This window comes from Bacillus rossius, chromosome 1 (assembly GCF_032445375.1).
Source record: "Bacillus rossius redtenbacheri isolate Brsri chromosome 1, Brsri_v3, whole genome shotgun sequence".
NCBI classification, from domain to species: domain Eukaryota; kingdom Metazoa; phylum Arthropoda; class Insecta; order Phasmatodea; family Bacillidae; genus Bacillus; species Bacillus rossius.
The window spans coordinates 170,756,930-170,773,076 of record NC_086330.1 but is presented as its reverse complement, the minus strand read 5'-3'; the positions used below and the strand labels follow the sequence as shown (position 1 = coordinate 170,773,076).

The 16,147-nt window shown below is 49.0% G+C and overlaps 1 protein-coding gene across 1 annotated transcript in view; it reads right to left on the bottom strand.

The window, feature by feature from the left end:
• Positions 1 to 16,147, bottom strand: part of LOC134527103 (discoidin domain-containing receptor tyrosine kinase B) — a 1,309,463-nt gene that overhangs the window by 135,908 nt on the left and 1,157,408 nt on the right. The window contains exon 11 of the mRNA XM_063359455.1: positions 1,407 to 1,597. Within this exon, the coding sequence (XP_063215525.1) occupies positions 1,407 to 1,597 (191 nt within the window). The remainder of the gene's footprint in view (positions 1 to 1,406; positions 1,598 to 16,147) is intronic.

Here is a 16,147-nt window from a genome sequence, read left to right as displayed (position 1 = left end):
CTATAGAAAGAAAAAAAAATAGTTAAAAGAAGTCTCCAGTATCTTGTTGCAGCCAGGATTTGGATCTCTTTGTCACAAAATTTATTATGAAAATGTACCTACCCGTGAAATGTGAACTGTAAAATATTATGTCTCCTGCTATAAATCGAGAAAAACTGTATTGAAATGTAAACTGATCCTAATGAGTGACGGATCTTGGCAGCGAAAGTCAACAGCCAGACTCCACCCAAAGAACATTGGTGTCGGCTTACAGAATTTGCCAAACCACTGAGTGGCAGATTAAAGACCTTTAACTATTCCACCTTAATTTTTTTTTCTCTATGCTTAAGCACACTTCGTTGAAGTGTATACTTACTTCGGTGTAGAGGAGTGGGTTTTTTTTTACCAGGAGAGGCATGCAGATTATTAAAGTCTTGAGGAGACACAACAGTTAGCAACAGTGCGACCGGCCAGTATAAACATGGACGCATGTGTAGCCGTCTTAAAATTATTATTTACAATCCTCAAAATATTTTATTTACTTCTGTATAAAATAGTGTTGAATTTTTCCTTGGAGCAAATAGTTTTTTTTATATATGTTATGCATCTTCTGAATGAGAATTTTTTGACGTGACAACGTCTAATAAATCGATGAATGCCAGCTGCACGCACGAACAAGGATGACTCATTGTCCCGTTACGCACACTGTCCCGTTACGCACACTGTCCCGTTACGCACACTGTCCCGTTACGCGTTGTCCCGTTACGCTCATTGTACGCTTGCACCGCATATATCTCTCTTCCACTCGATTGGAACAACCATCGATTTGACTTTTTCGAGGCACATTAAACTTGAAACACTCCCAGTCGTTTCCTACTTTTCCTATCATCGTCCTATCCTTAACTGAATAACACAGATTGGAAGAAGTTATATAGCAAACATGTATAAAAGTTATAGTTAAAATAATTTCTTCGTTAAAGTAATAAACATATTCTAAATTATTAAGTGCAAATAAAAGTAAATTTATCAATTAAATTGTAGATTTCATTTCACTCCTTCTTTGTATCCATACAAAATAGTGATAATTCAATAAAAAATATTCAATTTTATTCATAAAAGTATGCAATCATTTCATCAATGTTTTGTTATGACGTTGTCACGTTAAACTATCGTCCGTAAACCGACTTTACAAACAACTGATTTTTTTAATTTAATTAAATTTGGTTTATTAATTATTATATAAAAATTGTGATAAATTTTCGTAATATTTTTGTTATAACAAAACTCATCATTGAGAAGTGACCAAAATTATAGTCTCTCGAAGGTTTTATCCCTGTTTAGTATTGTGTTTTAGTGTCTCTAATGACTTCGTTGTCGACCATATGTCGAAAATCAAATGATAAAATACTAAGTATGAAAATTCATACCTTACAAATTTCGGTGGCAGCGTAATATTTCTCAGGAGGTGGGGGGACGGGTGGGGGTTTGGGGAATATGTTGCTCAAGGGAGGCAGCGTCCTGGCCGGCGTGACTGGTGGCGCCGCGAAGGGGGGCGGGGGGCTGTCGCTAACGTTGATATGTGGCACCTCGTACTCCTGGGAGACTATGTCTGGCACATCTGGAAAAACAACAATGAAGAAAATTATATATGTGTCCATTGCAAAACAATAAATTGTAGGAATAATATAAAATCCATGGCATGGCACATTATTTCGCATTAAAATTACTTAACCACAGTTCATGGTGTCGTATTATTTATTTTCATTATTTTTTTGTTTCGTTATTATTTATTAAATTGCCATTCAAGCAGTTTTTTTTACCGTATCAGGTAGAGACTACAGGAAAACCTCACAACTAAGACTAAATAATTACATTTAAAAAATACAAGAGTTTATAAAGAGTGATTTTGAAGAGTTACACAAGAGATGATAAAAAGCTTACAGGATGTAAAAAAACACAACAGAATATAAAGAGTAATATTTATAGTACTAATATTACAGTAAAAACTTGCGCAATATAATATTCAGTCTTTTTTTATAGTATGTACTGAATAACGAAACACTAAACGTTAGAAAAAATGGAGGTTCGGAAGTTTTTACAGGCAGGCAGAGGCCAGCTTGGGCACCTGGCTGTGCGTTTTCATCTCTGCAGGCTGACGCATATTCCCTTCTTATCTCGTATCGAGCCATTGGATCAATCATACACATGTAGGTATACCAGAACATGCCTACTAATTCAATTAACTAACGTTTCACTAGATAATATTCCTTAATAAAAATGGCATACGTGGCCCGCAGTGAAATGACGCTGTTCAGTAGGACGGCCAGAAGAACTTCTGTTCACTCAGGCAGCCGGAAAAACTTCTGTTGAGTCAGGCGGCCGAATAGAACTGTTTATGCGGACGGCCAGACACACTTGTATTGAATTGGAGGCGGCATGGTACACCCAATTGTTATAATGCTTTCATTCATTTTTCCAATGGACTGTTCTTACTTTTGCACTTCTTGTTGTAAGATGTTTTAACCCAAAAAAAAGTCTTGAAATTACATTCATTTCGTGGACAGAATGTCATACTAGCTTTTTTATTTTGTAAAGAATTGCTCTGTTAAAAAACAGCGCATTTTGGAACGTCGCTGTATGATTTGTCCTGGTGTCTCGTGTAACTTTGTCTCAAATAGTTCTCAAAATTGCTTGTACTAATAGTCTACGTATTCTTTTGCCACCATTGTTCTGTAAACTGCATGAGGTTGTCAAAAATGTTCGTAAACACACATGATGTGTTGCTTAGAAAATGGGTACGAATGGTACTACTATTTAGTACTATAAAATTTGTGACAAATTAGGGTACATGAATCAGACTTTTAAAACATCCATGTCTGATTTTCAAATCCAGAAGCTGTTGAAAAGAGGGGGTAGCAGATTTAGTTCCCAGGAATTGTCATTCCCCCCCCCCCCCCCCTTTTATGTAAGTTGGAATCGATAAGCGGAGAGGGGGAGGGAGGTAAGATTTAGCCCCTTAATTTTCTCTCCCTCCCTTCCTTCTGGGATCCATTTCCGTGTGTCGTAGAAGCGGATATTTACTCCTGAAGAGCTGGCGCCAGACGTTCAAGCCCGCGTCCTTCTCGCCTGAAACTTTATTTCATTTTACGGCTTCATTATTACCAGGCGGCGAGCGATAAACTTGGAGCGTGTTTAACAGACGTCAACCCAAATAGACGAAGCCTTTGTCTCGCCCTTTTACTGCTCGGCAGCGGGCGGAGAACAGAGTTCGAAGTTTTTCCCCCTTTTGTTTTCTGTTATGGATTTATCGCGCTGGCGGCTTGTTTACGGCGTGTAAAAATCCAGTCCCTAAGCTTCGGGCTTCAGGGAGAGAAGTCTGAGGTTCAATAACTCCCGACCAGTACCGAACGCATCGGAAGTTCTGCCGCTCGCTTTTGCCAATCCGTGTGTGACCGTGTCTGGTCACAAGACGTTAAAATTAAATTTCCACCACCAAAACATTTAAGGACATGAAGAAGCTTACCTTCTATGTTGACATGTGGGAATAAACTGACCTCTTGTGACGTCACGACTCATAGATAAGCTACGGCTGTGTGCGGCAGAAGACAGTGCACTTTCAACAAAATACCATAGACAAAGTGGAGACTTCATTCCTACTCAACATCGAATTCAGTGTTACCAACTCCGGATTTAGCAAGAAGAATAAATCCCGGAAATTGGTTGTTTATCGATTATGTGAACTGGTATGAAGATCTTTCTAGAACATTCGAAAATCATCTCTATTAATCCCGTGATTGGAGGGGCAATAGGAGGGAAGGGGGGGGGGTGAGAAATGGGTATATAAGCCCGGGATTTTGATCAGTTAGGCATGGAGCAGCAGGACCATCACCAACATCATCATGAGGCATTAGAGAGAGAGAGATTGACAGAAGGCAAGGTGTTTTGGAGAGCTAAGTATGGGTGTTGTAATTATTTGTTATGAACTGGCCAGTAGAGTTTAAAGTTTTGATAATGATGAAAACAACTGTGAGTAGTAACCATTGGACTTGTGTTTTGTGCGAATATGATGCACCTGTTTAAGCTTAGTGTTGCTTTAGGTGTTCATAATGTGGATTGGCACTTGGTAAATTTTGTTGAAAGTGCACTGTCTTCTGCCGCACACAGCCGTAGCTTATCTATGAGTCGTGACGTCACAAGAGGTCAGTTTATTCCCACATGTCAACATAGAAGGTAAGCTTCTTCATGTCCTTAAATGTTTTGGTGGTGGAAATTTAATTTTAACGTCTTGTGACCAGACACGGTCACACACGGATTGGCAAAAGCGAGCGGCAGAACTTCCGATGCGTTGATTAATGGTTTGTTTATTTTTGGTTTAAAGTCATTAAGCATTTAAATGTACTCTTCTAGCCTAGAGTTTTGAAACCAAAGAAAGTATTAAAGTAAGGAATATTTATTGTGTATAAATTATAAAATATTTGTTATTTATGAGATCTAACTATTCTTGTATTATTTATGAGATATCTCTAGTCAATTATAAAACATTTGTGATATATTTATGAGATCTAACTATTTTTGTACTATTTGTGAGATATTAAGATTAACAATAAACCTTGAAAATATATTTGATGTGTTCGGTCAATGTTTTTGCCACCTTACATTTTTCAGAATAGGTTTTGATGTTCACTTTGATTTTGAATTTTAATATGCAGGTTAGGCCCCATCTGGGCAAGTTTTTACCTTGTGGGAAGTAACATGGATTTTGTGCTTGCAGTGGGAGTTGGGACTCTGATGGGGCCCGGCCTCACGTGGTTGAATATAATATGTGTGCGTGTGTTTGCGGGATTTAATTTTACGAATTTAGAGTATTTCCAATGACACTGCTCTAGCCTAACACACATTTAATTATAGTTACGATTACCCAGACGTGTAAAATGCACCCTGCCGGAATAATATATATATATATGTATATATAGGGTAAGAATTATGTAACAAATTATATACCACGTGAAAGAAAAACTCTCAAAGTTTTTTTTCCACTAGTTATAAATGTTCTGTGTGTCCACCTTGCGTCACACGACACACATCTAATCGATAGTCCAATTCTGCCCATACCCGACCCAGAATATCAGGAGTGATGGTAAGAGCAGCTGCTACGATGCGGTGTCTCAATTCGTCAAGGTTCTGTGGTAGAGGTGGAACATAAACACTATCCTTGATGTATCCCCAAAAGAAAAAATCGCAAGTTGTCAAGTCCGGTAATCGTGGTGGCCATAGGAGTAGCACTTGGTCAGCGGCCGCCCCACGGCCCATCCAGCGATGTGGCAACGTCTCATTCAGATAATCTCGTACCACATTGTGGTAATGAGGTGGAGCACCATCTTGTTGGAAGATGAAGTCCCTTCTATCAGCTTCAAGTTGTGGCATAAGCCACAATTGCAGCATTTCGAGGTAGGTGATACCAGTGACAGTTCTCTCAGCGAAGAAGAAGGGGCCATAAACTGTCTTGTTTGACATGGCCCAGAACACATTAACTTTTGGCGAATTTCGGACGTGTTCGAGAGTTGCATGTGGATTCTCTGTCCCCCATATGCGTGTGTTGTGTCGGTTTATTCTTCCTGAGAGATGAAAAGTGGCTTCGTCACTGAAGATTAATTTGCTTGCAAAGTCATCGTCTTCAAGACGGTTCTGCATGGCAATGCAGAACTGCAGTCGGAGCAATTTGTCATCGTGGCTGATGGCTTGCAGAAGCTACAATTTGTATGGCTTCACTCTTAATCGCTTACGAAGAATTTTCCACACTGTTGGCTGAGGGATGTTCAATTCTGCACTAGCCCGATAAGTTCTGCACTAGCCCGATAAGTTGACTTCTTGGGACTCCGCACCATCACGTCCCGTACACAATCCACTGTCTGTTGTGACACGCCTGGCCGACCCGACCGTTTTGCGTCGCACAAACAGCCGTCTTCCTCGAATTTCTTGTACCACTTATTGTAAACTGGTGGTGTTTTGTTAAACTTGCCACGGAAAGCTCTTTGGACACTCACTACCGATTCGCTACGGGCGTATTAAAGCACACAAAAGGCTTTCTCTGCCTGGTTCGCAGCCATTTTCCGCAACTACATGCACTAGAGCCCCTGTCGGTTGTTTTTTTAAATAGCTTTTTGGCGCTACATTCAAAAAAAAACTTTGAGAGTTGTTCTTTCACGCGGTATATAATTTGTTAGGGGATTCTTTTCCATTTCGCTGTACCGATTTTATGAAATGTTTCACGGACTTTATAATTATCCTATATATGCGAGAATATAATTTGTGTAACAGACCTAACAAATTAAACACAAAAACAGTTAAAATAAATCTGAATATCCACGAATGCGTTTTATTCAAGCGTCTGAAGTTAAGGTTACGTTAAAATTTTAAGTATTAAGAATTAGATTCAAAGGTAGTGGTTTATTCGATAGTCACGTAGGTGTCGTGGCGAATAAGCGGTTGATTTAATAATTAACTGAAAAGCTTATAGTTTATATTTGTTCTTAAAAATTATTAGAAGCACTAATCAGAGCACAGTAGAATATGTTGTTGGTGAAATGTAATGTTTCGTTGCGAAAAGCAGTTTTTTTTTAATATATTACGAAAGGAGTAGGAAATAAGGAATAAATTGCATTAAATCAAGAAAATTTCAGATACTTGAAGAAAATTGCACGAAATACTAAAAAAAATAATTTTGTTTGGAAACGATGTTTTTAATAATTTCCGAAAGTAATTATTATGACATTTTTCTCGTAAATTATGCTACTACACGTGTCTCAAAAATGTATTCACATTTATTCATTGACTTTTCAGCGATTTTATGTTGGCCCGGAATAAATGATTTTAGATTTTCATTAAATTATACATTGTATCATATATTATAATTATACAGTACATTATCTATTCTGAGTTACATTAAACTATACATTATATTATATGTGTTATAATTATACATTACATTATATATGTTGCATTGATTAAATTAAACAATATTTTATACATATTTAAAATTATTCATTACAATATGTAAAATTTAATGTAATAGTAAAGTCGTATATTCAGAGCCAACATAAACTTTCTGTAAAGTCAATGAATATATGTGACTACGTATTTATAATAGACTCGTGTAATAGCATACCTACACTAAACAGAAAAATGTAGTGATAATTATTTCACTTGATTATCAACAACATTGAAGTTTCCGATCTAAAACTTATATTTTTTAATATTTCATACTACTTTCTTCAAGTATCTTATTGTTTCTTGACATGATGCAAAGTGTTCCTTATTTCCTACTCCTTTCGTAATATAGATATTATCATAAACTTATTTTTCCAAGGAAAAATTACTTCTCACCAATAACTAGAGACCGGAAAAATTCGCGGGTTCAATGACCTTCAGGATATACTCCAATATCCTCTACACATTCGGGCAAATGCCAACTGTTCATTGGCTGCTGACTTGTGAGTCGTCTCGACTGGGTGGCCTGTGATTCGACACTTCTATGAGTGAGGGTCTCTAATTGGCCCTCAGTCCTCCAGATTAACAGTGAACCAATGACATAAGCAGCACTAGGTATAATTATTTGAATGTTAGCATAACACGAAATGAATCCGCGAATTTTTTATGTTTCTACCAATAACACATTCTGCTCTGTTCCGTTGCATATATTTATTTATTCTTATTTATGAATTTATATAAAGAGCCCTGTCTACCCTGACACACACATAGTGTGCAGGGCTTCAGAAGAGAACATGCGATTTGAACACTGCTCAAGGTATTCCAGTGGTGTCCATTTACGAACAACATTCAAGAATACGCTGAGGGCGGATGAGTGGATTTTCAGATTATTTAATTGTATTTTAGGTTAGTGAAAAATTCTAAATCGCGTTTTCAGAATAAAGTTTAGACATGAAACGCCTGGTACAGATAATTAAAGAATTTAAGGACCTTATAATACACCTAAATCTCCATCTGTGCGCCATAATATGTTATGTTTCCCGCTTATATTTCATAGTTGTTCTATGCACGACGCAAAGTCTACGCTCCAGTCCAAAGTTTTGCGCTTAGAGGCCATGCCGCGCTAAAAGCACTAACGAGCGTTGAACTTATCATCCCGCCTCACTAACACAAATACACCCCTGACTAGGCGGGCACGTGTTCACATAGTTACAACATAGCATGCGGATTCTTTACTGCAGTCTGGATTGTGGAAACTATGCACAAAACTGATGTTTCTTTCATCACACTCCGAGGCGCCATCACATACGGAATTCAGTTCCACGTGCCAAAAAACACACACACTCAGATATATATATATATATATATATATATATATATATATATATATATATATATATATATACACACACAACAACTTGCAACAAAATTGAATACTGAACCCAAATACAATACGCTAGAAACAATTAATGGATTAGCATATAGGAGCAGCCCGTACACCGATTCCATTTAAATTGCCTGAATATTTCTCCAGTAGTAAAAAATTTCCTGACATTTCCAAGGTTTTCCCAATCGCTGTCCACCCTGGTGGTTTAATAAATAAGGTAAAGAAAACGTAATTTTACTTATTTATTTTGAGCTAACGTATCGTGGGCAACGAGGTCACTAAGGACGTAGGTTCACGACGCCAGTCAGGGAAATCAGGGCAATTAATTGGGCACAGCCCTTTATTTTCTTCTTAATGTGTCATCTCTTCCAAGAAGGTTGGCAACCATCGTGGACATCCCGGCTAGAACCCAGCCATAATTTTAATGAGGTGACGTCGTCCCAAGTGCTCCTCCGGCTCGCTGAGGCCATTATTGCCCGTCGCTGCTTCAGGCTTGCGTGTGCGCCGGCGCCCGTGCGCAAAAGTGTAACAGGTTTTGTTTATGTAATTATGTAAGGGTGTGAATATCTATTTGTCTTGTTGTGTTGATATTGTGTTGAGTTCAAAACGGATAAAATGTGTTTCCCGGGCGACTGAGTCGCGTCTCCCCGCCTGTGACCATGTGGCTCCACGCACTCGCACACGAAGGAAAGAGGGGAGATTCATGTGCACGCGGCAAGGGGGGAGGCCGCTGAGACGTCGCGGAGCGTGGGTGGAGTCAGTCGCCGAAGTGGCATGAGAGAGCGCGGTCGCGAAGGTCACGTCACCGTCAGTCGTTCGCGTCGTCAGTTACGTCACCGTCAATCACGTCACCGGGAGTCACGTCACCGTCGTTCGCGTCGGCAGTTACGTCAGTCTTTCATGTCATCGTCAATCGCGTCACTGCCAGTCCCGTCACCGTCATCCACGCCACTGTCAGTCGCGTCACTGTCGTGTCACCGCCAGTCAGGTCACTGGTAGTGTCGTGTCGCGCTCAAGGTGCGTGGAGCCGGGCCTCGCCCTGATGGACTGTCACAGAGGGGAGCTGTGACAGCCCATGTACAGTGTGACGTGTGCATTAAACACACCTTAACGTCAAAACTCTTTTATTCCACCTAAGTTAGGGTAGTTCCCTTGCCACGTGGCACGTACCATCTCTACCGGAGCAGCTGGGCAGCGACTCCGAACCACGGGAACGGCCCTAATGTCGTCAAAATGGCGCCCAACTAGTGTGGCTGACCATGAGCTTTTACATAGAAACGGACATGAAAAGTGCGGATTTTCAAAACTTTCGGGAGCCGCGAGAATGCTGCAGGGAGTCGAGCGTGGACAAGAGCGGCGCGGGAGCGGAAGCCGACGCGCCAAAATGGTGTGAGATTGCGCCGTCAAGCGATAAGAGCGCGTCACACAGGTATCGGGTTTCATTCGGCCGCGCGAGGGAGTTCGCTCTTCCCCCTTTTCCCCTTCAAGGGATCGCGCCGGATGAGCGCAGGCGAATTGCGCCCTTCGGGTCGAGCGGGAGCCGAGTCCAGCCGAGCGACGACGAGTACAGCCGAGTCGGACCATTCAAGATCACCGCGCCGCCGGGTCAACTTCCGCGGGACGAAGAGCGTGCGGAAACGGGACCTCCGGCAGTGGAGGGGGGGAGGCGGGCCATGCCTGTCTGTTCCCCGCCACCTGACGTCCCGGTCCGCCGCACGGGCCGGTCAGCCGCGCATGTCGCGGAATGCTACACACCTGTGCGCGTGAATATGGACGGGGTCTGCCAGGTGTGTCATAAGCCACACGGAGAGGGCAGCTTGCGAGGGGAGGGCGCTACACTATGGTGCTCATGTACCCCTAAGGAAAAGACTGTAAAAAAGGAAATATATAACCATGGCACAGAGCGGGCCGTGATAAGGGAGCGCGTGACGTGCGCGATGGTAGGCTGTCCCGGGCGACCAGGCGAGACGGCGCAGTGCTATGTGTGCGGCACTGTCAGACACCGGATTTGCACGACTGCACGCGAATTCGCTAATTTCAGGGACGGACTATTTCTATGCGCAGCCTGTAACGACGGTGTGCGGCGCCATGGGGAGGCACAACCGGAACCGGTACCGCGAAATGCAAGCGTGGCGGTGTCACTACCTGTATTCACGGGGCGAGCACATGAAGATCCGCATGCATTTCTGCAAGCATGCTGGGACAGACTATCAAGACACGCGGTGCCCGAGGACGAGTTCACGGACAGAGTTAGTGGACAGCTCCGGGACAGTGCCCAAGCCTGGTGGGCGATGGCAGGCGAATACCGGATGTCTTGGACCGAATTCGTTACCCGGTTCGAATCCCGTTTTGATGACGCGCGTTCCCGTGCCAGCTGTCGGTACCAGCTGTACTGTCAAACACAGCGGGCCGGGGAAAGCGTGGAAGGCTTTATTTATCAAAAGCTACGCCTCTGACGACAAGCGGCTCAGTCGCCGAGATACTGCCAGTGATTGTGGAGCTACTGTCACCGGAATTAAGACCTTTCATGCGTAACGCCGCGGGAAGAAGCGTAAACGATTTCCTAGCCATGGCGAGAGAAACAGAGAGAGACATCCAGGCCATACAGAGTGCAACGGAGACCATGATGCCGTGGAGGCCCAACCCCACCCCGGCGGTGCTGTCACCAGAAGATGCTGGAGCGATGGTGCGGTACACTGGCCCGCCAGCACCGCCGGACAGATCCGCCCAGTCGCCGGGGTCGCGGGGACGCAACCTTGAGCCACAGGGCCAGTCGAGGCTGACCTGGCGGCAGGCCGACCGAGGGGAGCGACGCGGAGGCCCGACAGCCCGCGAAGAGCGGCCTCCCCACTGCAGGTACTGTCCAACAGAAATGTACCACTGGCACCGTGAATGCCCCGTCAAGGCCGCCGGAGAAGGGGGAAACGGAGGTGACACAACACCATCGGGAAACGCCTAGGTGAGGGCGATGAGACAGCTGGGCCCCGCTCTCCGAAACTCCAACCAGCCACACCGCCCCGCCCACCTGACGTCGGCGGGGGCGGTCCGCGCCGGCCCGACGGGCCGTGCCCCGAGTCTTCGGCGAGCTATGCCGCTCGCCCCACATCGTCGGCGTCCCCGCCAGCAGCTGCGGGCGCCAGTGAGCTACCGCCCCGCCCACCTGACGTCGGCGGGGGCGGTCCGCGCCGGCCCGACGGGCCGTGCCCTGAGTCATCGGCGAGCTATGCCGCTCGCCCCATGTCGTCGGCGTCCCCGCCAGCAGCTGCGGGCGCCAGTGAGCTACCGCCCCGCCCACCTGACGTCGGCGGGGGCGGTCCGCGCCGGCCCGACGGGCCGTGCCCCGAGTCTTCGGCGAGCTATGCCGCTCGCCCCACATCGTCGGCGTCCCCGCCAGCAGCTGCGGGCGCCAGTGAGCTACCGCCCCGCCCACCTGACGTCGGCGGGGGCGGTCCGCGCCGGCCCGACGAGCCGTGCCCCGAGTCTTCGGCGAGCTATGCCGCTCGCCCCACATCGTCGGCGTCCCCGCCAGCAGCTGCGGGCGCCAGTGAGCTACCGCCCCGCCCACCTGACGTCGGCGGGGGCGGTCCGCACCGGCCCGACGGGCCGTGCCCCGAGTCATCGGCGAGCTATGCCGCTCGCCCCATGTTGTCGGCGTCCCCGCCAGCAGCTGCGGGCGCCAGTGAGCTACCGCCCCGCCCACCTGACGTCGGCGGGGGCGGTCCGCGCCGGCCCGACGGGCCGTGCCCCGAGTCTTCGGCGAGCTATGCCGCTCGCCCCACATCGTCGGCGTCCCCGCCAGCAGCTGCGGGCGCCAGTGAGCTACCGCCCCGCCCACCTGACGTCGGCGGGGGCGGTCCGCGCCGGCCCGACGGGCCGTGCCCCGAGTCTTCGGCGAGCTATGCCGCTCGCCCCACATCGTCGGCGTCCCCGCCAGCAGCTGCGGGCGCCAGTGAGCTACCGCCCCGCCCACCTGACGTCGGCGGGGGCGGTCCGCGCCGGCCCGACGGGCCGTGCCCCGAGTCTTCGGCGAGCTATGCCGCTCGCCCCACATCGTCGGCGTCCCCGCCAGCAGCTACGGGCGCCAGTGAGCTACCGCCCCGCTCACCTGACGTCGGCGGGGGCGGTCCGCGCCGGCCCGACGGGCCGTGCCCCGAGTCATCGGCGAGCTATGCCGCTCGCCCCATGTCGTCGGCGTCCCCGCCAGCAGCTAAGGGCGCCAGTGAGCTACCGCCCCGCCCACCTGACGTCGGCGGGGGCGGTACGCACCGGCCCGATGTGCCGTGCCCCGAGTCTTCGGTGAGCTCTGCCGCTCGCCCTACATCGCTGGGGGCCTCGACAGTAGATGCGGGGCTAGAGGATACGCTGTCCCGGCTCGGGCGCATGGGTCCCGAGGAAGGCAGTCTACTGCGCATACCTGTCCGGGTGGACGGCCGGGAACTGGAGGCGCTGGTGGACACCGCCGCCAGCCACAGCTATATTGCCGCTCACCTCGTCGCCGGTGCTGACGTGACAGCTGAGGCTGGGACAGTCCTGCTGGCCACCAGGGGAGCTTGCGCGCCCACGTCTGGGCGCGCCCAGGTAAAAATTCACATAAGGGACCATGTTAGCCAAACGGACGCCATAGTGTTGCATGAGCTACGAGAGGAGATTATCCTGGGAGCCCCCTGGCTTGCACAGGTCGATGCCACAATCGAAGTCCGTGCCGGGCGCTTGCACCTTGGTACCCGCGGCCGTTGGACTGTCTACGGTATCCACCGGCCTATTCCATCCCCACCTCTCACAGTTGTAGGTTTGGATGAGCTGACCCACGGAGTTCCAGCCGAGCACCACGCCGACATCGATGAGGTGATAAGGGCTCATTCGCAAGTGTTTGCAGCTGCGGACCAGTTACAGAGGACTACAATTACAGAGCATAGCATACCCCTGGTGCCCCATACCCCTCCATTCCAGAAAGTGTTCGGGTTCGGACCCCGTGAACAGGATGCCATACAGGCGCTTATCGAGGAGATGCTGGCGAGTGGCGTCATAGAACCTAGTAATTCACCTTATAATAGTCGTATCGTAATGGCCACCAAGAAAGATGGAACGCTGAGATTTTGCGTAAATTTCAAAGCAATAAATCACCTCACCATTCCGGCACCACCACCATTAATCAACATCACGGATGCCCTCGCTGGCTTGGGGAAAGCCACCATCTTTTCAAAGCTTGACCTCAAGTCGGGGTACTGGCAAGTGCCAGTATGCCCCGCCGACCGCCCCAAAACAGCCTTTACCGCCCCAGACGGCAGGCGCTTCCAGTTCTGTGCGATGCCGTTCGGCCTGATGGATGCTCCTGCGACCTTCCAGACCATGATGGTCCGTGTCCTGGATGGCTACATCGGCAAGTTTGCCCAAGCCTACCTGGACGACGTGATCATCTGGTCATGTTCGTGGGAGGAACACGCACACCATCTGGCCTTGGTGTTTGAGCGGCTCGCCAGGCACGGGCTGACGTGCGCCCCGAGGAAGTGCCACATTGGGGCAGAGGAGATCGAGTTTCTGGGCCATATTGTGGACGCAGAGGGATGCCGCCCGCTGCCCAAACAGCTGTCCATTATTGAGGGCAAGCAGGCACCCAAGACACGGAAGCAGCTCCAGAAACTCATGGGGCTGTTGAATTGGTTGAGGTCATTTGTTCCCCACTTCGCCTCGATTACCGCGCCAATGACCGACCTGCTTTCACCTAAGCACAAATTCCGGTGGACCCAGGCCGCCGACCAGGCCCTGGGCGAGGTAAAACAACAGCTCCGCAACTGCCACACCCTGTCGCGGCTGGTGCCGGACGAACCACTGTTCGTGCAGACCGATGCCAGCCAGGAAGGCATGGGGGTGGTGCTGTACCAGCTGGACGGCCAAGGCCAGAGACGTATCGTCGAGTACGCGAGTGCCAAGTTTGGCCCAGCGGAAAGACGATACCATGTCAATGAGCAAGAGTGCCTCGCTGTGGTGTGGGCACTAAAAAGATACCGACACTACCTCGAGGGGCGCCCCTTCATTCTCCGCACGGACAGCCAGTGCCTCAAATGGCTGGATTCCGTGCAGGAGGGCAAGTCAAAGTTTACCCGGTGGGCCCTTCTCCTCCAAAGCTTCCACTTCACGGTGGAACATGTACCCGGCCGGGAAAATGAGCTCGCTGACGAGCTTTCCCGGCACCCGGACCCCAGAACCATAGTCTACGATGACCAGGGGTGGGACAACCTCCTACCCCCGGTTCCGATTACCAACTATTCGGACCCGGCCCCCGACGATGCCTTACTGTACATGCTGCCTGGGCCCAGCACACCAGAGCCGGCCATCCAATTCGCCACCATGGCAGAGCTGGTGACTCACGTGCGTGACGCCCAGCACGACGACCCACAAACACGAGCCCGACTGGCCGAGTGTGGCGACCAAGCATTTCCCTATCAGCGTAGTCTCGATGGCATGCTTCAGACCCGTGGTGCTCGCAGAGGAAGCCGCTGGAGTATTCATGCACCCCCTGCTGCACGGCCAGCCATCCTACTGTTCTTCCACAGTCATAAGCTGGCGGGGCACCCTGGGGCTGAACAGACCCTGCGAGAAATCCGCAGGACGTTCCACTGGCCGGAGGTCACGGCCGACGTTAAGCAGTTCGTGCGTGAGTGCCAACGCTGCCAACAGTGTAAGGCGCGTCGACCTGATGGCGTGGAGCAACAGGTTCCCCGACGCCCTGACCACCCATTCCACGAGGTGGCTCTTGACATTATGGGCCCCTACCCACGCACCTCCCGGGGAAAGCGGTTCATCATTGTAGTCACTGATGTGTTTACGCGATGGACCGAGGCGTTTGCTGTCGCCAATGTCAAGGCGGGAACAATCATCGCCCTACTGGACCGAGAGGTGTTCCCACGGTATGGGTATCCGAGAGTGCTGCTCACGGATAATGGAGTCCAATTTACGGGTCACAGCTGGCGGAAGGCATGTGGGCGGTGGGGGGTCCATCATCACACCACCCCTACCTATCATCCCAGATCAAATCCCACTGAACGCCGCAACCAAGACATTAAGACCCAGCTCCGTATCCGCCTTGATGAGGACCACACTAAGTGGGACATTCACCTCCCCACCCTCTTGTACTGCCTCCGCCGGCGCACGAACGAGGTAACGGGATATTCTCCAGCTGAGCTGCTCCATGGTCACAACTTAGCATTGCCAGCCGAACTGGGCGTCATTCACACAGAAGAACCTTTCCCGGTAGAGGACCTACGGGCTGGGGCACGCAGGCATCAGGCCCAGTTTTTGGATCATCGAACACCCCAGTCCCTAAATCCACCCCCGCAGATCATTCCAGGACAGTTTGTGCATGTAAGGCTCCAGCATCTGTCAGCCAAGGGCCGTGGGTTTTGCGCGGGCCTCGCGCCCAAGTGGTCCGAGCCCAGGGAGGTGGTGGCTCGCTTGGGGATGACCACTTACCTGGTGCGGCAGCCGAATGGCCGAATGGCCAAAATACACCGTGATGCCTTGCGGCTAGCCACGGTCCCGATGCCGCAGCAGCCATCAACCGTAGGAGCCGCAGATAGTTTTACAGACCAGGACTGCCCCAGGGACCAACCAGAGACACCACGAGGAGGCCATTGTGCCAATTCTGACCCGATGCCCCTAGACACCGACCCTGGAAGAAACCACTGCAGTAGGGAAGGAAGGAGATCGGACTCACCTTTGGTGCCGACAAACTTCGGTGACGAAATGGTCACTGGCAATACCAACCCAGCAGGTTGCGAGAATTCTTTAAATCCC